Here is a 25662-nt window from a genome sequence, read left to right on the forward strand (position 1 = left end):
GACATAAATTAACACACATTTCTCTAATTTCCTAAATTCTTTTTATTCAACAGATAAAATCACTACATAAAAGACATTTTATTAATGAGTTAACATAATTAATTAGATCACAAGTATTAATTGGATTCTAATAATTTACTATGACAACAGGTGATACAGTAGCATGCACATTTCCTACAGTGTAAGAATTCTCCAAGAGGAAAAAAAATCTTTGAGCACAATTATCTATTAGCATCTTAAGCAAAGTAACTGCTATTTAAAAGACAAAAAGCTTCTTCTGGGACAGTTACGCCAAGTCCAAGAGAAAAATGAATTATTCAATTATATGTTACAGATATACATTATTTGTCAACTTCTTATTCAGTCTTACACTTAATCTAACTTCCATTGTTTTCATTCTTTTTCAGTATTCCAAAAGTGCAGTCTACTTCAAGACCAGTCTTTTATTTCTAGCATGAAAATAATTCAGTAAGAGCCATAATACGAATTTTAAATGTATCCATAAAATAAGTTGCTCCTGTTCACAAAGTTAATGTTTATAACTAAATGCAACAGTCATGCTGAATTTACTTAAAATTTAAGGAATCTATTCACAAATTCAGTCATACTTATAAAAAATATGATTACAATGAAACCTCATTAACAACATTCAAAGAAGTACAGCTATTTTAATATCTCAATTATTTTTCATGAATGTAATAGGGTTTTAAGCATCTTTGGTTGGATAATATTGAAATAAAAATTGTATTCACAAAATCATTAAAAGAAAAGTATTACAGCATCTATGTTCCACTATTTATAGGTAAAATTTTATTATGTATATATTCAGAAGTTATCCAAAAATATAGCTAATTATTTTGAAAGGAGGATAACTTATGTTGAAACTGGTCCAAACTGAACATTTTTAAAGTGGAATGAATGTAATGTTTTTAATAGTTCTTACCAGATGGGTTCCATTTTGATGAAATTACATTGTTTTATGAATCATTAATGGGTCCATGGAAGATGAGTTTCAAAAGTAAATAATAATAACACTGCAGTAAACACATTAGAGTATGTACCTGTGCAAAAACTGCTTACAAATAACCGCAAAATGCCACAAAACTATCTCCTAATCTGATTTAATTTTTAGTGAAGACAAACTCAGCTCCAACATAGGAGTAAAATGTGTTCAAAAAGTTACAATTAGCAATGATTAAAAGTATTGTGTGGCATGCTTACTTGTTATTCAAATAGTAACTATACAAAGCAGGGACAAGTTGAAATGAGAAGTTAAATGATGGCTTACATTTCTCTGAGAATTTCAGCCTTTGATTCTAAGTTGAAGAAACTTTTCATTAAATGTGCATTTGGTTTTAAAAAACAATTGGCTAACTGGGTGGTAAAGATTCCCCCCATCATTTGCCAAAACACTAATTACATAGAAAATTTTGGTTTATTTCCTTGAAGTCATTCAAATAGTTGGTAACATTTACCTGCAGTGTTCTCTGATGGTTTTAGTCCATAGGAAGAATAACAAAAAGGCAAAATACAATAGAGAAGAGTCTGTGGCTTTCTAGGGAAATTGGTGTTGACAGCCTTTTCATCAGATGAGGGGGGAGCAGTGAATTATACGTCATCCCCGTTCTATGCCCTAATGTGATATTAAAGTCAACTTTTTTACCCACCACCTCTTAGCAATGCTGATAACACCAACTCCTTGTTCATGTTTCCTTCACTCTGGGAAACAGTCAAAACCATTTCTCTCTGCTTTTATTCATAATTCAACCTACAATCTAAGCAACTGTAAGCAAACTTTTGTTGCCTTGTCTTTGAATTTGAGTGTTTTTACTAGACTCTGACAACCAGTTTTCCATGAATTACACTGCAGATGCTTCCATTCAGATGCTTCCTTAAAATGGGAAATGAGGATGCACCTGCACGCCCCACTCAACCAGATTTACAGCTCTGGTCAGAATTCATCCATATATTTTCACATGGCAGTTGCCTTAGACGTTGGTAGCCTCTGTGAAAGAATCATTAGGACCATTGTTCTCTGTGGCTTCCAGGTTCTTTTTAGCCTTGAATGTCACAGATACCTCGGAGTGAATGGCGTCTAACCTCTGCTCACAGCGGAAGGCTGAGAGGAAAGCTTTTCTGTAGTTGCTGTTCATCCAGCCATAGAGAAGGGGGTTGGCAAAGGTGGAGCACATGGCAATGATGTGGAACACAGTGAAGATAAGTTTGTACTCCTTCAGGTCCAAGACTTTGTTGTCAATGTCGACAGCAAGTTGGAAGGCATGGAGCGGCAACCAGCTGACTGCAAATACCACCACCACACACACCAGCATTTTGGTGGTTTTTTGCCTCCGCTGATGGTAGTGGTCATTAGCAGCTCCAGGGGTGACATGGTTCTTAAGTTTACTCCAGATACGAATATAGGAAACAGAGATGATGCCCAGAGGCAAAGCATACAGGATTAATAAGGAAGAAAGACTGTAGACAGTGCCATAGATGCTCTTCTCCTCACCAGGCCACTTCTCAGTACAGGCCACAATCTCAAAGTCTGGAATAATCTCAATCAGTGAATACTCCCGGAAGATGGCCAGGGGGCTTGCTAGCAGGGCACTGATGCCCCAAGCCAAGCCAATAATCAAGAAGCTGATTCGCTTGGAAATCTTGCTCTCCAGGTGGTAGACAATGCAACGATGCCGGTCCAGGGCAATTACTGTCAAGGTGATGGTGGACACTTGTACTGCCAGGCCCTGGGCATAAGGCACCAAGTGGCATAGGACGGGACCCATTTTCCACTCCCCCATTAAGGTGTAGGTAAGTGTAAATGGTAAGCACAGGGTGTTCACCAGAAGATCCGCCACAGCCAGATTGGCAATAAAAAAGTTGGTTACTGTACGCATGCTCTTGAATTTGATCACCACATGGATCACCAAGGAATTGCCAATCACCCCAAGCAAGATGATGGAGCAATAGGCCAATATAAGGACGATCTGTACCTCAATCAGCTTCGTGCTGTCTATAAGCTCCGGCTCAGAGTTAGGGGCCAGCTCCCCTCTAGGAGTGGTGTGCCCTGGACCGAACTGCTCCACTTTCATTTCTTCCACTGTCTGGTTCTCATCAGCCTCTGCACCTAATGGGCCCATTTTCATCAACTAGCACAAGAATCTACAATTTAAAAAATGAACAAATATGGAACGAGGAAAACTCAAGGGTGCAAGGAATATCACAAATGGGTTGGTTTCATTTTGGTTGGGGCTCAAAGTACCTGTCCTCTGATCCCTAAATTTGCATATAGTAGAACATTTCAATAAAGTGGACCCTTAATAGGTCTATTCACAAATATGGATGAATTAAATCAGATCCCTGAAATGTATATTATGAAGGCAAAATGTAATGTCTATAGTATAGACACAATTCCTTTGTGAATGCGACCAAATTGATTCAATCCATTTTAAGTGAGATGGATATTACAAACATTATCAATTAATTTTATAACTGCTATAAATTCATCAAATTAATTTTAAGGTAGATAAAGTTTGCTTCAATATCTTGACTGTTTTACATTTATAAATATAGCAACTAATTGCACAGAAAAGAGACAAATATTAAAATCCTTTGCCTGGTGCTTGGACTTTAGGAGCATAAAATATTTAAGATAAACTGAGCAGATTCTGTTTCATAGCCAGTTTTTCTAATGTAGGGATTAGCGTTAAAAATAGGTAGGCTGTGTAAAACAGCAGCTTTTTTTATGATCTGAAATAAACTTCCTACCTGACATACAGCAGAATCCTACATAGGAACTGTATGAAAATATGTCCAATCTGAATTTCATCTCTAATCCCTGAATACAAAAGTTTTAACACCTTTCTTTTCTAGTCACCCACCTCAACCTCAGAATCCTTCTGTGTGCCCTACTTAGGTCAATACTATCCTCATTAAGCCACGTAAAGCTAAGAAGCAGGTAACTACACAGGCTTTTTCATCTCCTTTAGCCCACATGTTTAAGAGAACCCTCAGATTATTCTTAAATATCTCTCCCAATGGTCCTCTTATTTCTACCACGTTAATTTTGTCCTTCTTGATTTCTTACTGTAATAACTCTAATAGTTGTCTAACTTATCTCCCTTTTCCCTATCCTTCCTTTCTTCATTTCTTTCCTCATTCATTCATTCATTCACTTAACTAATATAATTAAGCATCTACTAAATGCCAGAGGTGGCTCCACTCTCATGATGCTTATACTTATTCAAACGTGCATTCAGCAAGTATTTAAAACCCACTGTCAGGAATTAGGATTTGTGCTGGGGGAAAAAACAACAGGATAGTGCCCCTACTCTAAAGCTCTTACATTTACTGAATAGAGCATACTCTGACATTAAAGTGTTTTTTCTGAAATTCAGATGTGATCACTTCATTTCCCCAACATCTCCAAATTGCTTCAAATAATACTAATCAGTTTCTAATATAAAGTTACCTTCTCAAGTCTATAAAAACATCCGGAGCCCAACATCATAATGGTAGTACTTTTTGAATATGCTCATAATGAAAAAAGGCTGCCACCATTAATTCAGAACCTCTTTGAAATGAATTTGTTTTTTATTAATCATAATCACATCTACCTACATTGGTAGCTGAGTCATATTTATTCATGCCACAGACAATGTCTGGCTGAGTCTGTTTGCTCAGCTCCATTCTTCCCCTGATGCTGGAGGGCTGACTCTTGTTGACCATATTTCCAGGTGCCCAGGACATTGGGATGCTGGCTGCACTTGGCCAACAGGAGGCACTGGCGGTAACTAGGAGGCAGGAGGAAGGGAGAATCCAGAAGCCACTGTACTCTTCTCCCTCCCTCTCTCCTCTTACCAGTGCCTCAGCCATCCCTCTATGGCTGGCTCCCACGGGAATGGCCTGCAGTGATTTTGTTTCCAGTGGAGGCACAAGGTCCCTGGATTCAGTCATACTGCTTTTTCCCTGTGTCCCTCTATCTGGAGGTAGTAATGATTCTTTGCTCTTGCTAATCCCTGTGTGGCCTCAACATCCTCTGCTTGGCTTCCATCACTTGTGTAACCAATTTTCTGCGTTAAATTCCTTCTCTTTTGCATTCTTGAATAGGTTCTGTTTTGCATGATCTGCTGAGCTTCCCCTGCATATATGCTTTCATTAATTTGCTCTCCCACTACAGTTGCTGCATGTACAGGCTGATAACACTGACATACACAAGAAAACCCCAACTCCACAGTATGACATTCAAAGCTTTCCTTGAACTCAACCCTACCTTCATCTCTCCTGACATCTTAGGATATACCTGATGCTTCTGTCATACCAAACTACTTCCAATTCCAGCAACACATCAGCCTTTCTCATGCCTCTCTGCCCTCCCTATTCACTTATGTCGACAACCTGTGCTCACTTCTAATCCTGCAAGGAGCACATGACACATCACAGTTGTTTTCCTTCAGCCTCCTCACCACAGCTGTGTCTTTTAGGACAGTCTGGATTGTTTCCATCCATTGTTTAAATCTTAGCAAACATGGAAAGCACAATTTTACTGAATAATTGAGGTCAGCAAAGTACAAAGTAACAATTTTGATCCTTTCCTTTACTGAAGATAATTGCTTATATAGGATTCTTGCTCTGATATGACATCTCTGTGCTTATTTTCTTGTTCTTAATCAGGTAACCACCTCTACAAGAAAGTTGTTCCAAGATATAATCTCTGATTAGAACATTAAAAATTGTTAGTCAGTACATACCACAAGGAAACTTTCTCTCTCCAAGGGCTTAACACACACACATACACTAATAGTTGCTTATCACAAAGATGATAGAGATTTTCACATACTCGTGCATTTTCTTTACTGATATATTCTCATTCTCTCTGCATACATTTCAAATAGAATGTTCTAAAGAGTCCAGGCCGCCTTTTGCACTTGCCTCCTTTCTTTAGTGATTAGAGAAAGTGGAAACTAACCATTCAAATCTTGGAGTGTTTTATTTGATGGGCCCTTTCATTTCCCTTAGACTAAGAACGAGACTCTACAGAGCACAATTAGTCAATCCTGACAAGTCTTTAACAGAACTAATGAGACTCCAGAAGGTCTGAGTTTGAGGTTTGCAGCAAACTAAATTGGGAGCAAGCCCAAGATTGAAGGTTATTAGGAGCATATTTGATTTATCAACTTATTTTGCTTTTTCTTTTCAGTCTCATTTTCTTTATTCACTTCTTTAAAGCTTCTCTACAGGAATGATTATTGATATACAGGGTATTAGCATGTGGATTCTAATAGCTGTTCGCAAGCACACGACTGGCCTTCAACCAGGTCAGAGTGTTACCCAGAGAATGTATCATTTTATGACTGCATTTCTGGAAAAGTGGAAGAGGATAAGAGAGTACACAGAGGGAGTCGCCAGAGTAAAAACTCAAAAGCACAACAATTCAAAGATGAATAGAAAAGGGGAAAAACGTTTCCATGAAATAAGGTAAAAATGAGGCATCACACTGTTCAAGACATTCAAGGAGAACTGTGAGTGGTAGTTTTCTTGAACGAGTGAATCATTAGAGATTCAGTTATAGAACTATTTCTTCATAGATAGGAAAATGGCTTCAGGACTTTTTTCCCCCAGAGAGTCAAAGAACTTCAAATTATCTAAGTGGGAAACAAGTTTATGCTTTGACTCCATATTTAAATTTGTGGGTTTTTTTTTTTTGCAACAGTATTCTTACTGTCACAGGTTGGCCTTAGTAAAAACTTAATACCTTTACAATCACAAAACTTTCCCGGAATTTTTCTCAGGGAAGAATCCCAGAAAATATGCCATATGCCCTATATGTATTAGTCCTGGAGAGAGGGGGTGTGGACATCCAAGAATGTTGCATGTAAGACATGACCATTTGCCTGATAAGCAGAAAGTTGAAAATATTCACCAAGGCGATTGGGAATGTACCTCTTCTGTCTATTTGAGCCTCTGACCTTTGAAAACAGCACTGTGTATTTCGTGTCACTGAGTTTACACGATGTGTCCCTATTTCCAAAAGCCTTAAAGCTTTTCCTTTTGCCTCCTTTTTGTCCATCATATGCTCCTACCAGGGAGTGAGACCTTCTGGTGCAGAACCAGTGAACGCTTACATGAATGTGTCCGTTCTTGAGCAGCTTTGGAGAATGCAGTATGACCTTCCCCGCTAAACAGGTGTTTGATTTTTAAAAAGGCAGGAAGAGTAACAACCTGCTGTTCTAGAAAGATAATTACCTCTCTCTAAGAAGAGTCAGGGAAATAGTCAAGACTCTTCAATGGGTGAGGAGTATTCCAGTGAGTGTAGAAAACAGGGATGGTCTCACCCACAATGCCCATCTTCGGCCTAAATGTGGAACAAAAGCCCCTACACTCATGAGGACCTCCCCCATCCCTCTTCAAAGGACCCGAAAGCTTCTTTTGGGGTGTTCTCATTACCAGAAGGTGAATCAGTTAGGACTTACACTTACTGACCCGGCCCTCGCGCTTCTGCTGAGACGTGGAAGCCAGACGTGTGCCGCCTGTCAGTTTGATGATTATCTAGCCCGCCGACCCGGAGAGGGCACTGGGCGGTTCCCAAAGGCAGGCCCAGTCCGTCCGATCCGACGGTGCTGGGCAGCCGCGCGCGCGGGAGAGCAGGAGAGCGCAGCGTCCGCCTGACAGTCGGAGCCGCTAGGAGGTTTGCGCCCCTGGGGTCCGCAGCCCACCTCCGCAGCAGAGCGTAAGGGCACCGCCCCGCTCCGCACTGCGCGGCCAGAGGAGCGTGTGGGGATCCGAGGCTCCGGAGGCGGGAGACGAATCCCTCCCTTGAGGAAAAAGAAACAGGGGCGGAGGGTGGGGGACAAGGGTCCCTCAATGGAGAAGGCTGGACGGAAATTCTCCGTGCGATGGAGCTGGAAACAGAGTCCAGGTCTCTCCCCCTGGAGGGCTTGGAACGCGCGCAGCGGGACCCTGCCCAGAGCCCCCTCCCGGGACCCCACAGCCGCCTGCAACGGCTTCTCTTCTCCCCTGACCCCCACTGGCCACCCCCAAGTTTGATACTCTGGGTGTTCGCACCACTCCTACCTTCCACCACCCCCTCCCTTATTCTCCCGCTCCTCAGTTCTATGAGAGACGGCCCGGCGAGGACAGACCCCGGACTAGGGCCGGGCTCACCACATCCTCCGAGGAGAGGCCAGGGCCAAGGCCAGGGCGAGGGCTAGGGCGAAGGCGGGGCGGACAGTCCCAGCTGCGGGCGCTGAGGGTGAGAGGAGATCTCGAGCTGGCTCGAGGCAGATCTGGGAGGCAGAAGCCCAGCGACTTGGCGGAGATGGTAAAATCCCAGAACTGCAACCAGGAGTCGCTCTCCTTTTTGCTTATAGGAGCAGAGGTGGGGGGCTGGACCCCGCGCAGAACCACGGAAAAGCGCCGCACGACTGCGCGCGGAAGACCAACCCTCCGCCAGGGCTGGAGCGCAGGGCGCCGGTGCAACTCTAACTGGGGCGGTCGCTGCGCTCCAACGGGAAGCAGAAGCGAGTTCAGATCCTGTTTGCCCGCGATCAATTGGTTGCAATTTCCTGAACTGGTGTCTGTTGACAGTTTACAAGTTGGGTAGTGCGCATTCAGATTCAAAAGCCGGCAGCCCGGATGGTGTACGCTGCTGCTCAGGGCAAAAGCTAGAATAGGAAAGAGAAAACAAAGGGTCACAAAAACAAAACAAAACAAGACAAATCTAAATCTTGATCTGTCCAGTTAGCTAACTTTTGGATCCTTCGCTCTTTGGTCATGACCCAAGCTACTCGTGCCACGATGCGCGCGTGCCTCCGAAATGCTCTCACCAGTCTCCTCCTGGCGATGCCCTCTGCTAATGGCTGGAGCCCGCCAGGCTGAATTAAAGCATCAGAGCAAAACAGGATTGCGGAGTCAGTCAACAAAGCTGCGGGGTCTGTTTCCTCAGTATTCCTCCCAGAAACTCTTAATTCAGAGCCATTCCTTCTCGCAGTTTTCAGCCAATCTCTCTTCCCCTTGTTCATTTTTAGAGGGGGCAGCAGAGCCCATAGAACTAGGAAAACAAAAGACTGAAACTGGAAACCGAAGCCCTTCCTCCAATATCTTGTGCTGGGGCTTAGCACACATTACTTTCCTTGTATGCATCAGTCTCTTCATTTCTGAAATGAGGATGATCATACTGCTTCACTTGAAATTTCTGTGAAGTATAAAAAAGAGTAAGCTAATCAAAAAATACTCTCCAAAATATTAGTTAAGTCCTCTTGTCAAAAGCATTGAGGTTTCAGTCTATGGGGGCTTGCCCACACCCTGATAGTGTTGCATATGTAAGGCATTTTTACTCAGCCTAATCTGAAATTGATCTTCTGGCTAGTATAGAATTATGCCCACAGTAGAAGGGAAATTATTGAGAAAACAAAGAAGCTTGGGCTTTTCAATTACCAGTAAACAAAAATACATAGAACTGGAAATATCCAAGATGTTCTACACAGTTCCACTTAAAATATTTTTGTACATTTTTTACCTTGGAGAAATATTCCTTGTTCACACATGTGTTTTCTGCAACAGGTTCCACGATTCTTAATATATTTGCACCAGTGAAGAATGAACTATGTGCCAAGGAGCTGTAACTCTAGAAGAGTAGGAGTGGCTTAAAACAACAATCACAAAAACAAATACACAGGAAAACAGATGAGTGCTGTAATTGCTTTGGAGGACTCAGCAGATTTCACTGACATAGGTTGCACAAAACAACTTTGCCTCCTTTTAAAACTGTTTTTCAGAAGCATCTTAGCAAGCACATACAAATATTTGTCTCACTCTCTTACCGACACGTATGTGTCTTAGAAGAGTCACATAGCTCCACAGACACCTAATCAGCAGTCCTGTTAAGATTGCATGACTTCTTTGATTAATGTTTTCCAATAAAGTACACAATTGCATGAGAAACTGATCCATGGAAATTAAAATTGCTTTATTGTGTGTCATATTATCAAGGATAGTTTTGACAATTAACTCAACACTTTTTTGTGCATTAAGATCTAACAGATATCTTTTAGTGTGCACATACACTGTAGTACAGCAGCAATGAGCCACTCCGATAAATGCCAATAAACCCCATCAAGACACTGATAGAAAGTGGTGGAAGTGGTGGTGAAATATTGATTAATACAAATTGAGACAGGACACAATTTTTACTGCCTGATTTCTGTTGTGTCAACTCATTTAGTTCCTTGGGCAATTTCACATCTAACTAGAATATGTTCTGATTGCTCCTCACATAGGGAGCAGACTCAAACTCAGATGCCTTTAGCTTGGGGCAATGACCTCAATATACCAGCAGCCTAGGCTGCAGTAGCCAGTAGGGAGGGTTGGGGGCTATCATGTGTCAGAAAGCACAAAGCACATGCTTCTTCTAAAGGAGGAGGCTGCTTCTCAGACTCCACTGAACTGCCCTGCAAAAATATAGATTCAGTATTGTGAGATCTGATATTTTAAGAGAAGAAAAATCCATATTATTAAAAACCTTCCAGATTTTATATGAAGGAAATTAATTTTTAAAACGTAACACCCAGGTGGCCCAGATCTGTGCAGACCAAAATAAATAAGGAGATATAGATAGGGATAGATAGACAGACAGATGGATAGACAGATGGATAGATATCTGCAGCCTGGCCCATGGGCTTCCAATATTGTAGCCTCTCATATTTGTATGTGATGTTTGACAAACCTCCTAAAATATCCAAAACATGACTCTCCTACCATTTTCCCTACCCATAGACCATTCCTCAGTGCATAAAAGGAATGCAGCCAAATATTAATTGCTAAATAAGTAATTTTTTTCCCCCACTTCTGATTGAATAGGTGTTCTCAATGAGACTGAAGTAAAGAACATGGTGAATAACTGAACAATTTGGTATTTTAGATGGTTGGAATGAGAAATTTCACAGAAGTGCTTCATTTAAAAAAAACAGATGATGTCAGGATAGAAGGCCATTAATGATACATAGTTTTTAGATAAAGTAAATCATGATATGGATTTCCTTCAGTCTAAATTTATTTTGAGAGCAAGGAAGCATCCTCCAATGTGTAAATAACTTCGTTGTTATTTTGATTACAAAAGTAATTTATAACGATTGTAAAGGGAGCAAAGAAAGAAATATACATTATCTAAAACAATGTTTTCCAATAAAACTTTCTGGAATGATGGAAATGTTCTATATCTGCACTGTCTAATATGGTAGCCACTAGCTACATGTGGCTATTGAACACTTGAAATGTGGCTAGTGCAAATGAAACTGAATTTTAAATTTTAATTTTTTTAATAAAAGCACTGAAAAGAACAAGTGTGTTTTGATTCCTGGGGGAAAGTTCAGAAAGCTATTTTTTTCCCCTTAATGTCAATGTTTCCTGAGAGATTATTAAATAAGCTTCAAGTCATACAACCCTAACTTAAATCACAGACAGAATGAAATAGTGTAGTGCAGCTGGAATGTGGAAGCTGATTCCAGAAGGAGAAAGAAGTAAGCTCCATAAATCAGGACACCAGCCCAAGGAAGAGAGGAAGAGCAAAGAACAGAAAGAGGAAGGACAGCAAACCCATGCAGAGGAATTCTCTAAACCCAGTCATGTAAGAAAAGCTCAGTGAGGCTTATTAGCTTTTATTAAATAATGTACTTAAATTCTCAGACTGAAAAAAAATCCTAATAACAAGTCCCTAGTTAGGAAATGTTAATAATCAGGTTAGCTTAACAGTTATAGTGTTTAGTATATTTGAAACTGACTCTGTTTTGCTTTATTTAAATGTTCAATAAATTTAGTTATTTATTCTTAGGCTTATTAAGTCCTTTCTACAGAAATTATTTTTAAAGTTTCAATAACACTCTCCTATAGTAAAAAATTATGGAGCCTAGCTATCCTAATGTCCATTTTGTTATACTGTTGATTCTCAATAGGTTGTAGATATATTTCTGATTGGATATGAAAAGGAACAATGGGAGTTAAGTTCATATCTGAACAGATACAATGGAGGATGTACCAAGTAGACATAGAAAAAGAGACTAGTTTATGTAAATGGAGCTGCAAGTGTAATAACTTTTAAATTAGTCTACCTTTTTAAAAAACTAGCCAGTCTAATCACACTTGTTCTGATGAAAAGGTAATCTTGTTCTGCTTCCTTCTATCTCATTGAAAACTTAGTTCATTTGGAACAAGTGGACCAGTAAACATGCGAGTGGGCAAGAAGTGGCCCAGACAGTGAAGTTCACAAAGCTCACAGTCTGGATTCTCTTACAGTCCTTGTATGCAGTGTGTTATGTAGGCAGGTGTCTCATTCAAGAAAAGCAACTAGTCATTCAGAGTGAAATGTATGCTAAATCCTAAACTGGACATAAATATCATTTGCTATGATTTGTATTTCTATGGATTCTGGATTTTTATTTTTGTTTTGAATTTTTAATTACAGATTCAAAGTAATTAAGCAGGATTGTAAGCAACATATGCAGCATTTTGCTGAGATTTTTATCTTTTGGTGATCATCCAAATGGATATTGAGACTGGTAAAGGGCCAAATCTAGAAGGATATTTAAATGCAAATGACTTACAGTTCAAATTTTAACATGGAACAAAGGAAGGGATATTTTTATGTGGAATTCAGAATTTAATCAATGCAAATGTTCATTGGATTATCTGAAACGTGCACAGGAGGCCCATGGCTAAAGGGGAAACCTGCACTCTTTTAGAAATATCAACTTTATTTAATAAGTGTTTATCCTTGTAGCATAGAGACATAATTTGATATGTATTTTTTGAATCATACACTTGAAACAAATTTAGTTTTAAAATTTTCTCAAAAAAGTACAAGTAAAATCAAAGCTCTCATACTAAATTACTATTGGTTTATTTTGAGAGATGAGAAGTCAAAGATTTATATATAGTTTTCACATGTTATTTTGGAGATGATGAAATGGCTTATTCAAAGTAAAAATTTCAAAATGTGAAATGAATAATATAAGTAAGATTAAATTCAGGACTCACTACTCTTTGTAGTAAAAAAGAATTATATAAAAATCCATGTAAACATTTTATTACTCACAACTCGTCAACAAATCTTTATAGAGTATATAATTTGTTATAGGTACTGTTCCAGATGATGTCCATACAAGGCGAATGACACAAAGACCTGGTTGTTTCTAGTCCAAGTATGTAGACTTTTAAATAAAGAAGTACCATAAACAGCTTGAGATTTTCTGGTAGACTCTGACATAATGGATTTCAATGCCAAATCTGACCTCTGTACTCCAACACAGAGTTAAATCTTGGAGACACAGTTTTGGGTAAAGTAAAAAAGAATAGGTTTATTTCTTTGTCAGGCAAACAGGGCCACAGCAGGCTAATGCCCTCAAAACTGTGTGTACCAACCTGGAGGGGGTAGTGAGAAATTTTATAGTAATGGTTCAAAGGCAGTGTGATCAGCTCATGGACATTATTCTGATTGGTTGGTGGGGAGGTAATCAGGAGTCAGCATCATCAACCTTCTGGTTCCAACCCATCTGGGGTCTGCGTGCTTGTGGGCAGCATATAGTTAACTTCTCCCACCTGGTGGGGGTTTCAGTCTCTGAAAAACAGCTCAAGGATATAGTTATGTGTATCCCTTGAGAGGGAACCAGGACCTGCCCCAAGGCTGCACTGTCGTTTCTTGACTGATCCTCCCTTATCTCTGCATTCCCTCCCTTCCCCGATTAGCAGCTGTTTGAACCTGCCCCGTTGGAACTCAGGGAAGGTCATGGAGGCTGAATGAAGCCTATTTCCTGTAATCAAGAAATGAGGGACTCAGAAAGGCTTTAGTGCCCAGGATCCCCACAGGGTCCTGCTCAGTTTCAATTTGAGGCCACAAAGAAGGAATGTTCAGTTTTTTTTTTTGTTTATAAGAGTTGTGTGAGTGGAAGGGGAAGAATCAGGGAAGTATTTCATGCAGGAAGTAACTCAACTCAATGTAAACCTAGATAGAGGCCTTCTTGGCTTTACCCAGCACTTGGATACCATTTTCTGTTGGAAATAACCTTCTGAAAACCAAAGTATCATGCATGGGTGATATATTCAGAATCTTTTGTTGAATTCTTGGAAATGATTACCAAGACATTCAATTTAATCATTTAACATCTAGATCACACTTGAATAAAAAATTCATTTCCTGGGATTTAGTCTACATTTTCTTTATCATCACTGAGTTATTCTCTCAACATTAATAACTAAAAGCAAATATTACAGAAACATAATCTTCTAGCAATTCTGTCCTCTGGCATCTTTTTGGTCTCTTCCATTTTGTGAGAGTATAAAAAATAGCTATAATAAGGCTTTTGACTGATTCATTCATCTTGCTCTTGGTTTGCTAGCACACTGAAATATGATAAAGAAATTGTTTTGTTTGGGGACACCAGTTACTTAATTAAGTTTACCTGTGATGTGGAGAGCATACAGAAAATGTAAATATTGCCTTCTGTTAAGTGGATTATATGTTGTAACCTAGGTATGATACTAAGAGTATATCTAGATAAACATAGTGGAGAAAATACAAATGTGGAATACAATTATGAACTAGGGCTACTTTTATCAAACGGTGGTGCTAGGGTTCCCTTCATCAAAATCGTATGAGGTCCCTCATAATAATGCCGAGTCCAAGATTCTACCTTAGACAATGCAGCCAAAGAATCTCTTGGGGTAAGAGATGCATTCTGCAATTGGCAAGCCCCCCAGATAACGTAAATATATATCTACTTTTGACAAGCACTAATCTAGGGGGAAATCTCTCTTATGCCAATAAATAAAGGGGCAAATAAATAAACAAGAGTGACAGAACAGAATTTTATCTGAATTATTCAGACATTTTATGTTCAGAAATTGTTGGGCACTTTTTCACTTCCTACTGTTCATACAGATTTAATGTGATAATACATTTTTTTTCCATAGATAAAATTATTTATAGATATAAAAGTATCCAGTGTAAATTCCTAGGGACATATCTCTTTGCTTAATTTACTTTCTAGTTAGAAGTCAGAGAATCACTTCCGTAGAGAAACAGTTCCTCACCATGCTGAACAGGTCAAATTTGCCTATCAGAGAGCTCTAACTCCCCTTTGGCTCTTCAACACATGTAACACTTTGAATTGTGCACTTCTATGTGATGATTTTACTACCTGATGAACAACTATCTTCCCAACTAGACCTTGAGACCCTGAGGGCAGCTCTAAGTCTGATTTAGCCACCACTGTATCATTTGCCTCTAGCACAGTGCCTCATACACAGATGACACTAAATGTATCTTGTACATTTGCATGTATAGGAGAGGTATGAAAAGGTAGTCTTCCAGATATTCCTCCTTTTAACCAGTTAACTTATCATTACACAAATTTTTTGAAACTATCTTCTCCATCTCTCTTCATTTCCTCTTCCTTACTCCATCACTACCTTGCCCAATTAGATCTCACTTCTCTTACAGACAATTCTGAGCAGATCTCTCCCTCCTTCTTCACCTCCTCTTCTAAGCACAAGTTATCCTTCTCCACTGCAAGAAAAGTATATATTCCTAAACTGCTGAGAAACTAGGTATCCCTGAACTGCTAAAGAAAGTCCATATTCTTCTGACTCAGGGATGCAAATCCTTCGATTCCTTCTCGATTCCACTCTTCACACAAGTTCTTATTTCTAAAGTTAATCCCTGCTTGTGCCTGACATAAATAATCACTCACACATCTGAGAGGCAGCTGCAGCCTAGTGGTTAAGTGTGAAAGGGCTGGGGTTACCCTACTTGGATTTAAATCCTTATTATGCCATTTATTCACCATCCATTTTGGGGCAACTTGCTTGGGCAAGTTCTCTGGGCTTCATATTCCTCATCTGGAAATCAGAGTTAATAATACCCAACCTATAAAGCTGTTGCAAAGATTAATAGATGGGACAATATACATAGAGTATCTGACACTGCAGAGTGTTAAGTCTAGCTCAGAGTAGCCTCTTAGAAAGTATTAGTAATTACTATCAAATAGGCATCTTGCCTTCTCCCACTACATGTCAGTTCTCAGTTAAATACCTTTACCTGATCCTATAATCTCTTCCATTACATCTTTACACCACATTTCTTAAAACTATTCTTTCCTTACCTCCTACTTTATTCTTATCTACTAAAAAGTAGATACTCATTCCTACAAATATATTCCAGGTGATTGTAAAGCTACAATGGGTTATTATCCATACCAGGCAAACACTGGGCCAAATTTTTTTTCCTTCCCTTCTAAAACCTCAATGATTTCCTCCCCAAACTCATGTCCAGAGATTAGGTCTAGAAAAGATTAGCTGTCCTGGGGTTGAGAGTTTAGAATGCTTTGCTATGCACTAACTTTAATCTTAAGAGTTGTGCAACTCTTGCGGTCTTACATATAGTATTCTTTAGTTGGGTTTGTAGGTAGTGACTCCATACATAAAGTACAATCCTTGTTTCTTTGTAGTGGGCCTGTCTTACATGAATAAATGAGAATCATCCTCAAATATTGTATTGTGTATAATGGTCTTCATTGCATAATAAATTTGCCCAATTGTGCCTTGGCATAATGTAGGGCAGATTATTATTAAACCTATGCAAGTAACTATATTGCTTTGTAAAGTAAGAAAACTCAGTCACAATATTTGTTTCCAAATTCTGCAGGGTAAGTGAGAATCAGATACCATTTAAAAATATATTTCATTTTACAAATGCATAGTTTAAAATTCAGTTTATAAATGCATAATCTTCTAAATTGAGGGCTAGAGATAGCTTAAGAAGAAAGGAATAAGGCCTCCACATATATTCCTTATAAGACAAAAACATAATATCAACAATATTGCAAATAAATAATCAAAATAAAATGTCCTTTTTCAGTACTTTTGGTCCTATTAATTTTTGACCCACTGGATCTTGGATAATTCCTCTGCTTTCATTAAGTTGTCCACTTCTGGACTAAAAAGAGCCCTAGAAATCTTGACTCAGTACCCTGGCACAACCTCAAAGACACACAAGATGAGTCAGCCTGGGAATCTGTACACAAGACTTTATTCTTTGAAGTATCAGTTTTTGAGTTTCTGTTACAGTCCATTCCTTGAAGCTCTGAAGCTGTTCTTCTTGGCTTAAGACAAAAATTCTGATCTGAGCTTATAGTAAGGCTAAAAGCCTCAGAGTAAATGTTATAGTTGCAGGTGAAACGGAATGACTATAGTTCATTTATTGCCATAATCAACAATATTGGAAAGGGAGAGAGTAAACTCTGCTATTGGGTATAACATACAACTCTTCTATAAGAATTTATTTTATGTTTCCCCTGAGCCTAAAGACACATTATCATCAGTGAGGGTGTTAAAACACCTCCAAAATCCTCCAATCTATCTGTAATCTCTGAAAGATCTATATTAGCAGCATTTTAGTGTACAAAGTTATCCTTCTCTTGAACAACTCTGTGCCTGGAAATATTACAAATACTCTTGGAGCTAATTAAGAAATATGAAGCATAACAAAAAATCTAATTGTTTTCATATCCCTTTTATAATGTGAATGAATAAACCTTTTTATTTTCTATAGCATTTTTAAAATAATCAGAGGCATAATGCAGTCAATCCCCAGCACAGAAAATTATTACAGATTATATACAATCTGGGCAGATTGAATAGAAGGTAAAACAAACAAATGATTTACTATACCTTGTTAAGGGTAAGCTAAATGCTCTACACAATGTTATTCTACCAGAGAGAAAACCATGTTCTAGATGTATTAATATGATATTTGAAAATAAAAAGATTGTAAGCTCCTTAAAAAATACTACCTGAATAAACCCTCAACCTGAGTGAACTTTGCCAATATTTTAACATAATTAATAATTCCATCATATCTTAAGTAATATAAACCAAGTAATAAATTTCACTTCTCTCAAACTTTATTCAGCTAATTGTACAAAATCAAGTTTTGCCCTTTACTAAATTCTTTTATATTTTGGGACAATCTCACACTTCATTTTAGAACAAATCTTTTTTCTTCTTCCTTTGAGAACAACAGAAAACTTCATATTTCACACACATATATGCTCCTACCAGAGGCTCAAATACCAATAAGAACTATAGCATTTAACCAAATTAGCTACCTTCTATTTAACTGAGAGTATATAAATGGTAATTATCATACACAAGCAATTCAGCAGACAAGAAAATCTCACCCCCTAGAGTCACACACATCACTTTTATCTCTCTGGAAAGTGACAAAAATAACAGTACACATTCATTAGCAAGACCCCAAAGTATAGCCACTTTAATACACTAAACTAAGGATCGAAGTGACATATAATGAAAAACTATGCTTAATTGAAAAGGAAGAAGTGAAACTGTCACTACTTACAGATGACATGATTTTATATATAGAAAACCCCAAAGACTTCACCAAAAATCTACTGGAAGTAATAAATGAATACAGTAAAGTTGCAGGATATAAGATTAATATACAGAAATCTGTTGCTTTTCTATACAGTAATAATGAACTATCAGGAATGATAAATTAAGAAAACAATCCTTTTTACAATCACAACAAAAATAATTTTAAAAATTTAAAATAAAAAAATGAAAACTATGCCTTATGGCTAAGGTATCAGTATTCTTTCTCAAGTAAAAAGTTATCCAGGGATCCAAATATTATTTATGAACTGGTTTAGTATTAGTCCAAGGTTGTAAAGTTAACTAAGGATCTTCAATATCATGTTTTAAGCTGACACATTAGAAACATGATTACTGCTCATATAAAATAATTTGTCACACTGGTTTAATTTAGATTAACACAATTTTACATTATCCATAATCATCAACATTGTGTTAGCTTATTTGATCAGTAAAACAGTATAAGAAATCTAGGAAGTTCAGACGAACTAATATCAATTAGTATTAAAACAAACACACATCTGATAATTACATCAGGGAAAAGTCAGAGCTGTGTTTTAATTTTTATTATTATTTATTTATTTATTTACATTTTTACAAGAGATAAATAAACTGACACCAAGCATTGTAAATGGATGACCACAACAAAAACAACGATTGCAATTATCAAACACAAAACACACTCATACTATGTCATAATATTGACATTCAGTCCAGTAATCCTCCACTGTAACAGCTCCTTTACTTTGCAGTGAAAATAAATTTGTATATTTTTTGCCTCTGAGTCCTTGTGGGATTTTTTTTTTTATTCAAACAGAAAGTCACAAAAATTATAATCATCCTCATCAGTTCACTCAGTCTCATGTAATTAATTTTTTTTATCTTGATCTTTTGTTAGCAGTTTTATGAACTCATCAGTTTTCCATTAGAATTCTGAAAATGCTTATTCATTCAGTTCAGTAGTATAGTCAGTTACCAGAAACCTGTACCTGTCAGAGTCTTTCCCATGAATTCCTTGAAGATGAAACCCTTTTATAGGAACATTTTTGCGAAAGCATCAGAGTACACCCAGAACTTTCTGTAAAGGACAAAAGACTTAAAAAATGACCACGGGGCTTCCCTGGTGGTGCAGTAGTTGGGAGTCCACCTACCGGTGCATGGGACACGGGTTCATGCCCCAGTCTGGGAGGATCCCACATGCCGCGGAGCGGCTGGACCGTGAGCCATGGCTGCTGAGCCTGAGCGTCTGGAGCCTGTGCTCTGCAACGGGAGAGGCCACAACAGTGAGAGGCCCGCGTACAGGAAAAAAAAAAAATGACCACAGTTAAAGATTTGATGAAAGTTCATAATCATGCAATTGACAAGGAAATTTAGTTATTTCTGAGATATACATTTTAAAGTAATAACTAGAATTATGAATTATAACATTATACCAGAACATAAGATTTTTAGAAATTTCATGTAATGTCTGAGCATTTATATTAACATATTTCCATACAAGTAACCAAAGAAAGTTTACTATTAGTTGGTTTTTTTTTGTTTCTTTTTTTATACTGCAGGTTCCTATTAGTCATCAATTTTATACACATCAGTGTATACATGTCAATCAAAATCACCCAATTCCGCACACCACCATCCCCATCCCACTGTGGTTTTCCCCCCTTGGTGTCCATATGTTTGTTCTCTACATCTGTCTCTCAATTTCTGCCCTGCAAACCGGTTCATCTGTACAATTTTTCTAGGTTCCACATATATGTGTTAATATACGATATTTATTTTTCTCTTTCAGACGTACTTCACTCTGTATGACAGTCTCTAGATCCATCCACGTCTCAACAAATGACCCAATTTCATTACTTTTTATGGCTGAGTAATATTCCATTGTATATATGTACCACATCTTTATCCATTCGTCGGTCGATGGGCATTTAGGTTGCTTCCATGACTTGGCTATTGTAAATAGTGTTGCAATGAACATTGGGGTGCATGTATCTCTTTGAATTATGGTTTTCTCTGGATATATGCCCAGTAGTGGGATTGCTGGATCATATGGTAATTCTATTTTTAGTTTTTCAAGGAACCTCCATACTGTTCACCATAGTGGCTGTATTAATTTACATTCCCGACAACAGTGCAAGAGGGTTCCCTTTTCTCCACACCCTCTCCATCATTTGTTGTTTGTAGATTTTCTGATGATGCCCATTCTAACTGGTGTGAGGTGATACCTCATTGTAGTTTTGATTTGCATTTCTCTAATAATTAGTGACGTTGAGCAGCTTTTCATGTCCTTCTTGTCCATCTGTATGTCTTCTTGGAGAAATGTCTATTTAGGTCTTCTGCCCATTTTTGGATTGGGTTGTTTGTTTCTTTAATATTGAGCTGCATGAGCTGTTTATATATTTTGGAGATTAATCCTTTGTCCATTGATTTGTTTGCAATATTTTCTCCCATTCTGAGGGTTGTCTTTTCATCTTGTTTATGGTGTCTTTTCCTGTGCAAAAGCTTTGAAGTTTCATTAGGTCCCATTTGTTTATTTTTGCTTTTATTTCCATTACTCTAGGAGGTGTATCAAAAGATATCTTGCTGTGATTTATGTCAAAGAGTGTTCTTCCTATGTTTTCCTCTAAGAGTTTTATAGTGTCTGATCTTACATTTAGGTCTCAAATCCATTTTGAGTTTATTTTTGTGTATGGTGTTAGGGAGTGTTCTAATTTCATTCTTTTACATGTAGCTGTCCAGTTTTCCCAGCACCACTTATTGAAGAGACTGTCTTTTGTCCATTGCATATCTTTGCCTCCTTTGTCATAGATTAATTGACCATCGGTGCATGGATTTATCTCTGGGCTTTCTATCTTGTTCCATTGATCTACATTTCTGTTTTTGTGCCAGTACCATATTGTCTTGATTAATGTAGCTTTGTAATATACTCTGAAGTAAGAAAGTCTGATTCCTCCAGCTCTGTTTTTTTCCCTCAAGACTGCCTTGGAGATGTGGGGTCTTTTATGTCTCCATACAAATTTTGAGATGATTTGTTCTAGTTCCATAAAAAATGCCATTGGCTATTTGATAGGGGTTGCATTGAATCTGTAGATTGCTTTGGGCAGTATAGTCATTTTCACATTATTGATTCTTCCAGCCCAAGAACATGGCATATCTCTCCATCTGTTGGTATCATCTTTAATTTCTTTCATCAGTGTCTTATAGTTTTCTGCATACAGATCTTTTGTTTCCCTAGGTAGGTTTATTCCTAGGTATTTTATTCTTTTTGTTGCAATGGTAAATGGGAATGTATCCATAAATTCTCCTTCTGCTTTTTCATCATTATTGTATAGGAATGTGAGAGATTTCTGGACCTTAATTATATCTCCTGCAACTTTACCAAATTCATTGATTAGCTATAGTAGTTTTCTGGTGACATTTTTAGGATTCTTTATGTATAGTATCATGTCACATGCAAACAGTGACTGTTTTACTTCTTTTCCAATCTGTATTCCTTTTATTTGTTTTTCTTCTCTGATTGCCATGGCTAGGACTTCCAAAACTATGTTGAATAATAGTGGTGAGAGTGGACATCCTTGTCTCCTTCCTGATCTTAGAGGAAATGCTTTCAGTTTTTCACCATTGAGAAAGATGTTTGCTGTGGGTTTGTCATATATGGCCTTTATTATGTTGAGGTAGGTTCCCTCTATGCCCACTTTCTGGAGAGTTTTTATCATAAATGGTGTTGAATTTTGTCAAAATCTTTTTCTGCATCTATTGAAATGATCATATGGTTTTTATTCTTCAGTTTGCTAATATGGTGTATCACATTGATTGATTTGCATATATTGAAGAATCCTTACATCCCTGGGATAAATCCCACTTGATCATGGTGTATGATCCTTTTAATGTGTTTTTGGATTCTGTTTGCTAGTATTTTGTTGAGGATTTTTGCATCTCTATTCATCAGTGATATTGGTCTGTAATTTTCTTTCTTTGTAGTATCTTTGTCTGGTTTTGGTCTCAGGGTGATGGTGGCCTCATAGAATGAGTTTGGGAGTGTTCCTTCCTCTGCAATTTTTGGAAGAGTTTGAGAAGGTTGGGTGTTAGCTCTTCTCTAAATATTTGATAGAATTCACCGGTGAAGCCATCTGGTCCTGGACTTTTGTTTGTTGGAATTTTTTAATCACAGTTTCAATTTCATTACTTGTGATTGGTCTGTTCATATTTTCTATTTCTTCCTGGTTCCATCTGAAAGGTTATACCTTTCTAAGAATTTGTCCATATGTTCCAGGTTGTCCATTTTATTAGAATAAAATTGCTTGTAGTAGTCTCTTAGGATGCTTTGTATTTCTGCGGTGTCTGTTGTAACTTCTCCTTTTTTATTTCTAATTTTAAAGTCTATTTTATCTGATATGAGTATAGCTACTCCAGCTTTTTTTGATTTCCATTTGCATGGAATATCTTTTTCCATCCCTCACTTTCAGTCTATATGTTTCCCTAGGTCTGAAGTGGGTCTCTTGTAGACAGCGTATATTTGGGTCTTGTTTTTGTATCCATTCAGCAAGCCTATGTGTTTTGGTTGGAGCATTTAATCCATTCACGTTTAAGGTATTTATCGATATGTATGTTCCTATGACTTATTTTGTAATTGTTTTGGGTTTGCTTTTGTAGATCCTTTTCTTCTCTTGTGTTTCCCACTTAGCGAAGTTCCTTTAGCATTTGTTGTACAGCTGGTTTTGTGGTGCTGAATTCTCTTAACCTTTGCATGTCTGTAAAGCTTTTGATTTCTCCATCAAATCTGAATGAGATCCTTGCAGGGTAGAGTAATCTTGGTTGTAGGTTCTTCTCTTTCACTGCTTTAAGTATATCATGCCACTCCCTTCTGGCTTGTAGGGTTTCTACTGAGAAATCAGCTGTTAACCTTATGGGAGTTCCCTTGTATGTTATTTGTCTTTTTCCATTGCTGCTTTCAATAATTTTTCTTTGTCTTTCAATTTTGTCAATTTTATTACTATGTGTCTCAATGTGTTTTTCCTTGGTTTATCCTGCCTGGGACTCACTGTGCTTCCTGGACTTGGGTGACTATTTCCTTTCCCATGTTAGGGAAGTTTTTGACTATAAGCTCTTCAAATATTTTCTCTGGTCCTTTCTCTCTCTCTTCTCCTTCTGGGATCCCTAAAATGTGAATGTAGTTGTGTTTAATGTTGTCCCAGAGGTCTCTTAGGCTGTCTTCATTTCTTTCCATTCTTTTTTTTTTTTTTTAATTCTGTTCTGCAGCAGTGAATTCCACCATTCTGTCTTCCAGGTCACTTCTCTGTTCTTCTGCCTCAGTTATTCTGCTATTGATTCCTTCTAGTGTAGTTTTCATTTCAGTTATTGTATTTTTCATCTCTGTTTGTTTGTTCTTTAATTCTTCTAGGTCTTTGTTCAACATTTCTTTTACCTTTTTGATCTTTGCCTCCATTGTTGTTCCGAGATCCTGGATCATCTTCACTATCATTATTCTGAATTCTTTTTCTGGAAGGTTGCCTATCTCCACTTCATTTAGTTGTTTTTCTGGGGTTTTATCTTGTTCCTTCATCTGGTACATAGTTCTCTGCCTTTTCATCTTGTCTATCTTTCTGTAAAAGTGGTTTTTGTTCCACAGGCTGCAGGATTATAGTTCTTGTTTCTGCTGTCTGCCCTCTGGTGGATGAGGCTTTCTAAGAGGCTTGATGGGAGGGACTGGTGTTGGGTAGAGCTGGCTGTTGCTCTGGTGGGCAGACCTCAGTAAAACTTTAATCCACTTCACTGTTGATGGGTGGGGTTGTGTTCCCTTCCTCTTGGTTGTTTGGTCTGAGGCAACCTAACACTGGAGCCTACCTGAGCTCTTTGGTGGAGTTAATGACAGACTCTGGGAGGGATCACCCCAAGGAGTACTTCCCAGAACTTCTGCTGCCAGTGTCCTTGTCCCCACAGTGAGCCACAGCCTCACCCCGCCTCAGCAGGAGATCCTCCAACACTAGCAGGTAGGTCTTGTTCAGTCTCCCCTGGGGTCACTGCTCCTTCTCCTGGGTTCTGTTGAGCACACTACTTTGTGTGTGCCTTCCAAGAATAGAGTCTCTGTTTCCTCCAGTCCTGTCAAAGTCCTGCAATCAATTCCCACTTGTCTTCAAAGTCTGATTCTCTAGGAATTCCTCCTCCCATTGTCAGACCCCCAGGTTGGGAAGCCTGATGTGGGGCTCAGAACCTTCACCCCAGTGGGACTTCTCTGGTATAAGTGTTCTCTAGTCTGTGAGTCACCCACCCAGCAGTTATGGGATTTGATTTTACTGTGATTGCACCCCTCCTACCATCTCATTGTGGCTTCTCCTCTGTCTTTGGATGTGGGGTATATTTTTTCGTGAGTTCCAGTGTCTTCCTGTCGATGATTATCCAGCAGCTAGTTGTGATTCTGGTGTTCTCAAAAGAGGGAGTGAGAGCACGTCCTTCTACTCTGCCATCTTGGCTCCTCTCAAAGTAAATCAAACTTATGTAAGTAATTTGATTTATCTCAGGATTTACCTTGATTGCATGAACTTATATTCTTATATAAAATATTTCTTAGATACCAGTGAAAAGGAAAATTTTCCTTAAAATTCTGGCACATGATAATATGAAAAGTTCAGCTTCTTTATTCTACAAACATGGGGGAGTATGAGACTTATACTAGTCTTATTCTCTAAACCAATTACAACAGAGCTCCTTTAATTAGAGGAACTTCAAAATCTAATTAGTTAGTACCTAATGGAAGTAGGACTCGTTCAAAAGATAAAGGCTTTTTTCTCAATTACAGACCCACAAGCATGCAACTTATAGTTTCAGTTCTACAACCTCAGCTCTGGGTAGAGTGAACACAGAAAGACAAAAATCCATTACTCCAGACCTCAAAAAGATTTCCTCTTTTGTAGTGGTCACCAAATGATTCCATAGTAATTTTTGTGCACAAATAGATTATCATAAAACAATAAGAAATTGAATTCCCTGTCTTTATCATGCAACAGAGAATAGATCTCAGTCACCTTGTTAGAAATTATCAAATGGTCAGATTATAAAACCGGTTTTCTGGTCATTGTTGCCATTACTGAAGAATGACATTTGCTATGTGCAAACTGGAACCTGAGTGAACAAAAACAAAGTAAGAAATCAGTATAAATTAAACGTAGAGAATCAGAGAGTCAACAAAGGTAAAGTTTTATTGCCACTTAAAATAATTTCAGAAGGAGG

General features: G+C 38.1%; 1 protein-coding gene across 2 annotated transcripts; it reads right to left on the minus strand.

Moving 5' to 3' along the window:
- Window positions 1–32: 32 nt before the first annotated feature.
- Window positions 33–11653, minus strand: NPY2R (neuropeptide Y receptor Y2). 2 transcript variants are annotated; one of them, XM_073805461.1, is made up of 4 exons: window positions 9515–11653; window positions 8823–9190; window positions 7480–8660; window positions 33–3159 (listed from the first exon to the last, which is right to left on the minus strand). In XM_073805461.1, the coding sequence occupies exon 4, from the start codon at window positions 3141–3143 to the stop codon at window positions 1989–1991; it is 1155 nt and encodes a 384-aa protein (XP_073661562.1). In that variant the 5' UTR covers window positions 3144–3159; window positions 7480–8660; window positions 8823–9190; window positions 9515–11653; the 3' UTR covers window positions 33–1988. The 2 variants fall into 2 exon arrangements, with proteins under 2 accessions (XP_073661562.1, XP_033713379.1); XM_033857488.2 differs by having other exon boundaries at window positions 7470–8660; window positions 9515–11651.
- Between the last annotated feature and the right edge of the window lie 14009 nt (window positions 11654–25662).

Source organism: Tursiops truncatus, chromosome 5, assembly GCF_011762595.2.
Source record: "Tursiops truncatus isolate mTurTru1 chromosome 5, mTurTru1.mat.Y, whole genome shotgun sequence".
Lineage (NCBI taxonomy): Eukaryota > Metazoa > Chordata > Mammalia > Artiodactyla > Delphinidae > Tursiops > Tursiops truncatus.

Coding starts and splice junctions, on each gene's coding strand:
- NPY2R (XM_073805461.1), bottom strand. CDS start 3,143: ATGAAAATGGGCCCATTAGGTGCAGAGGCTGATGAGAACCAGACAGTG.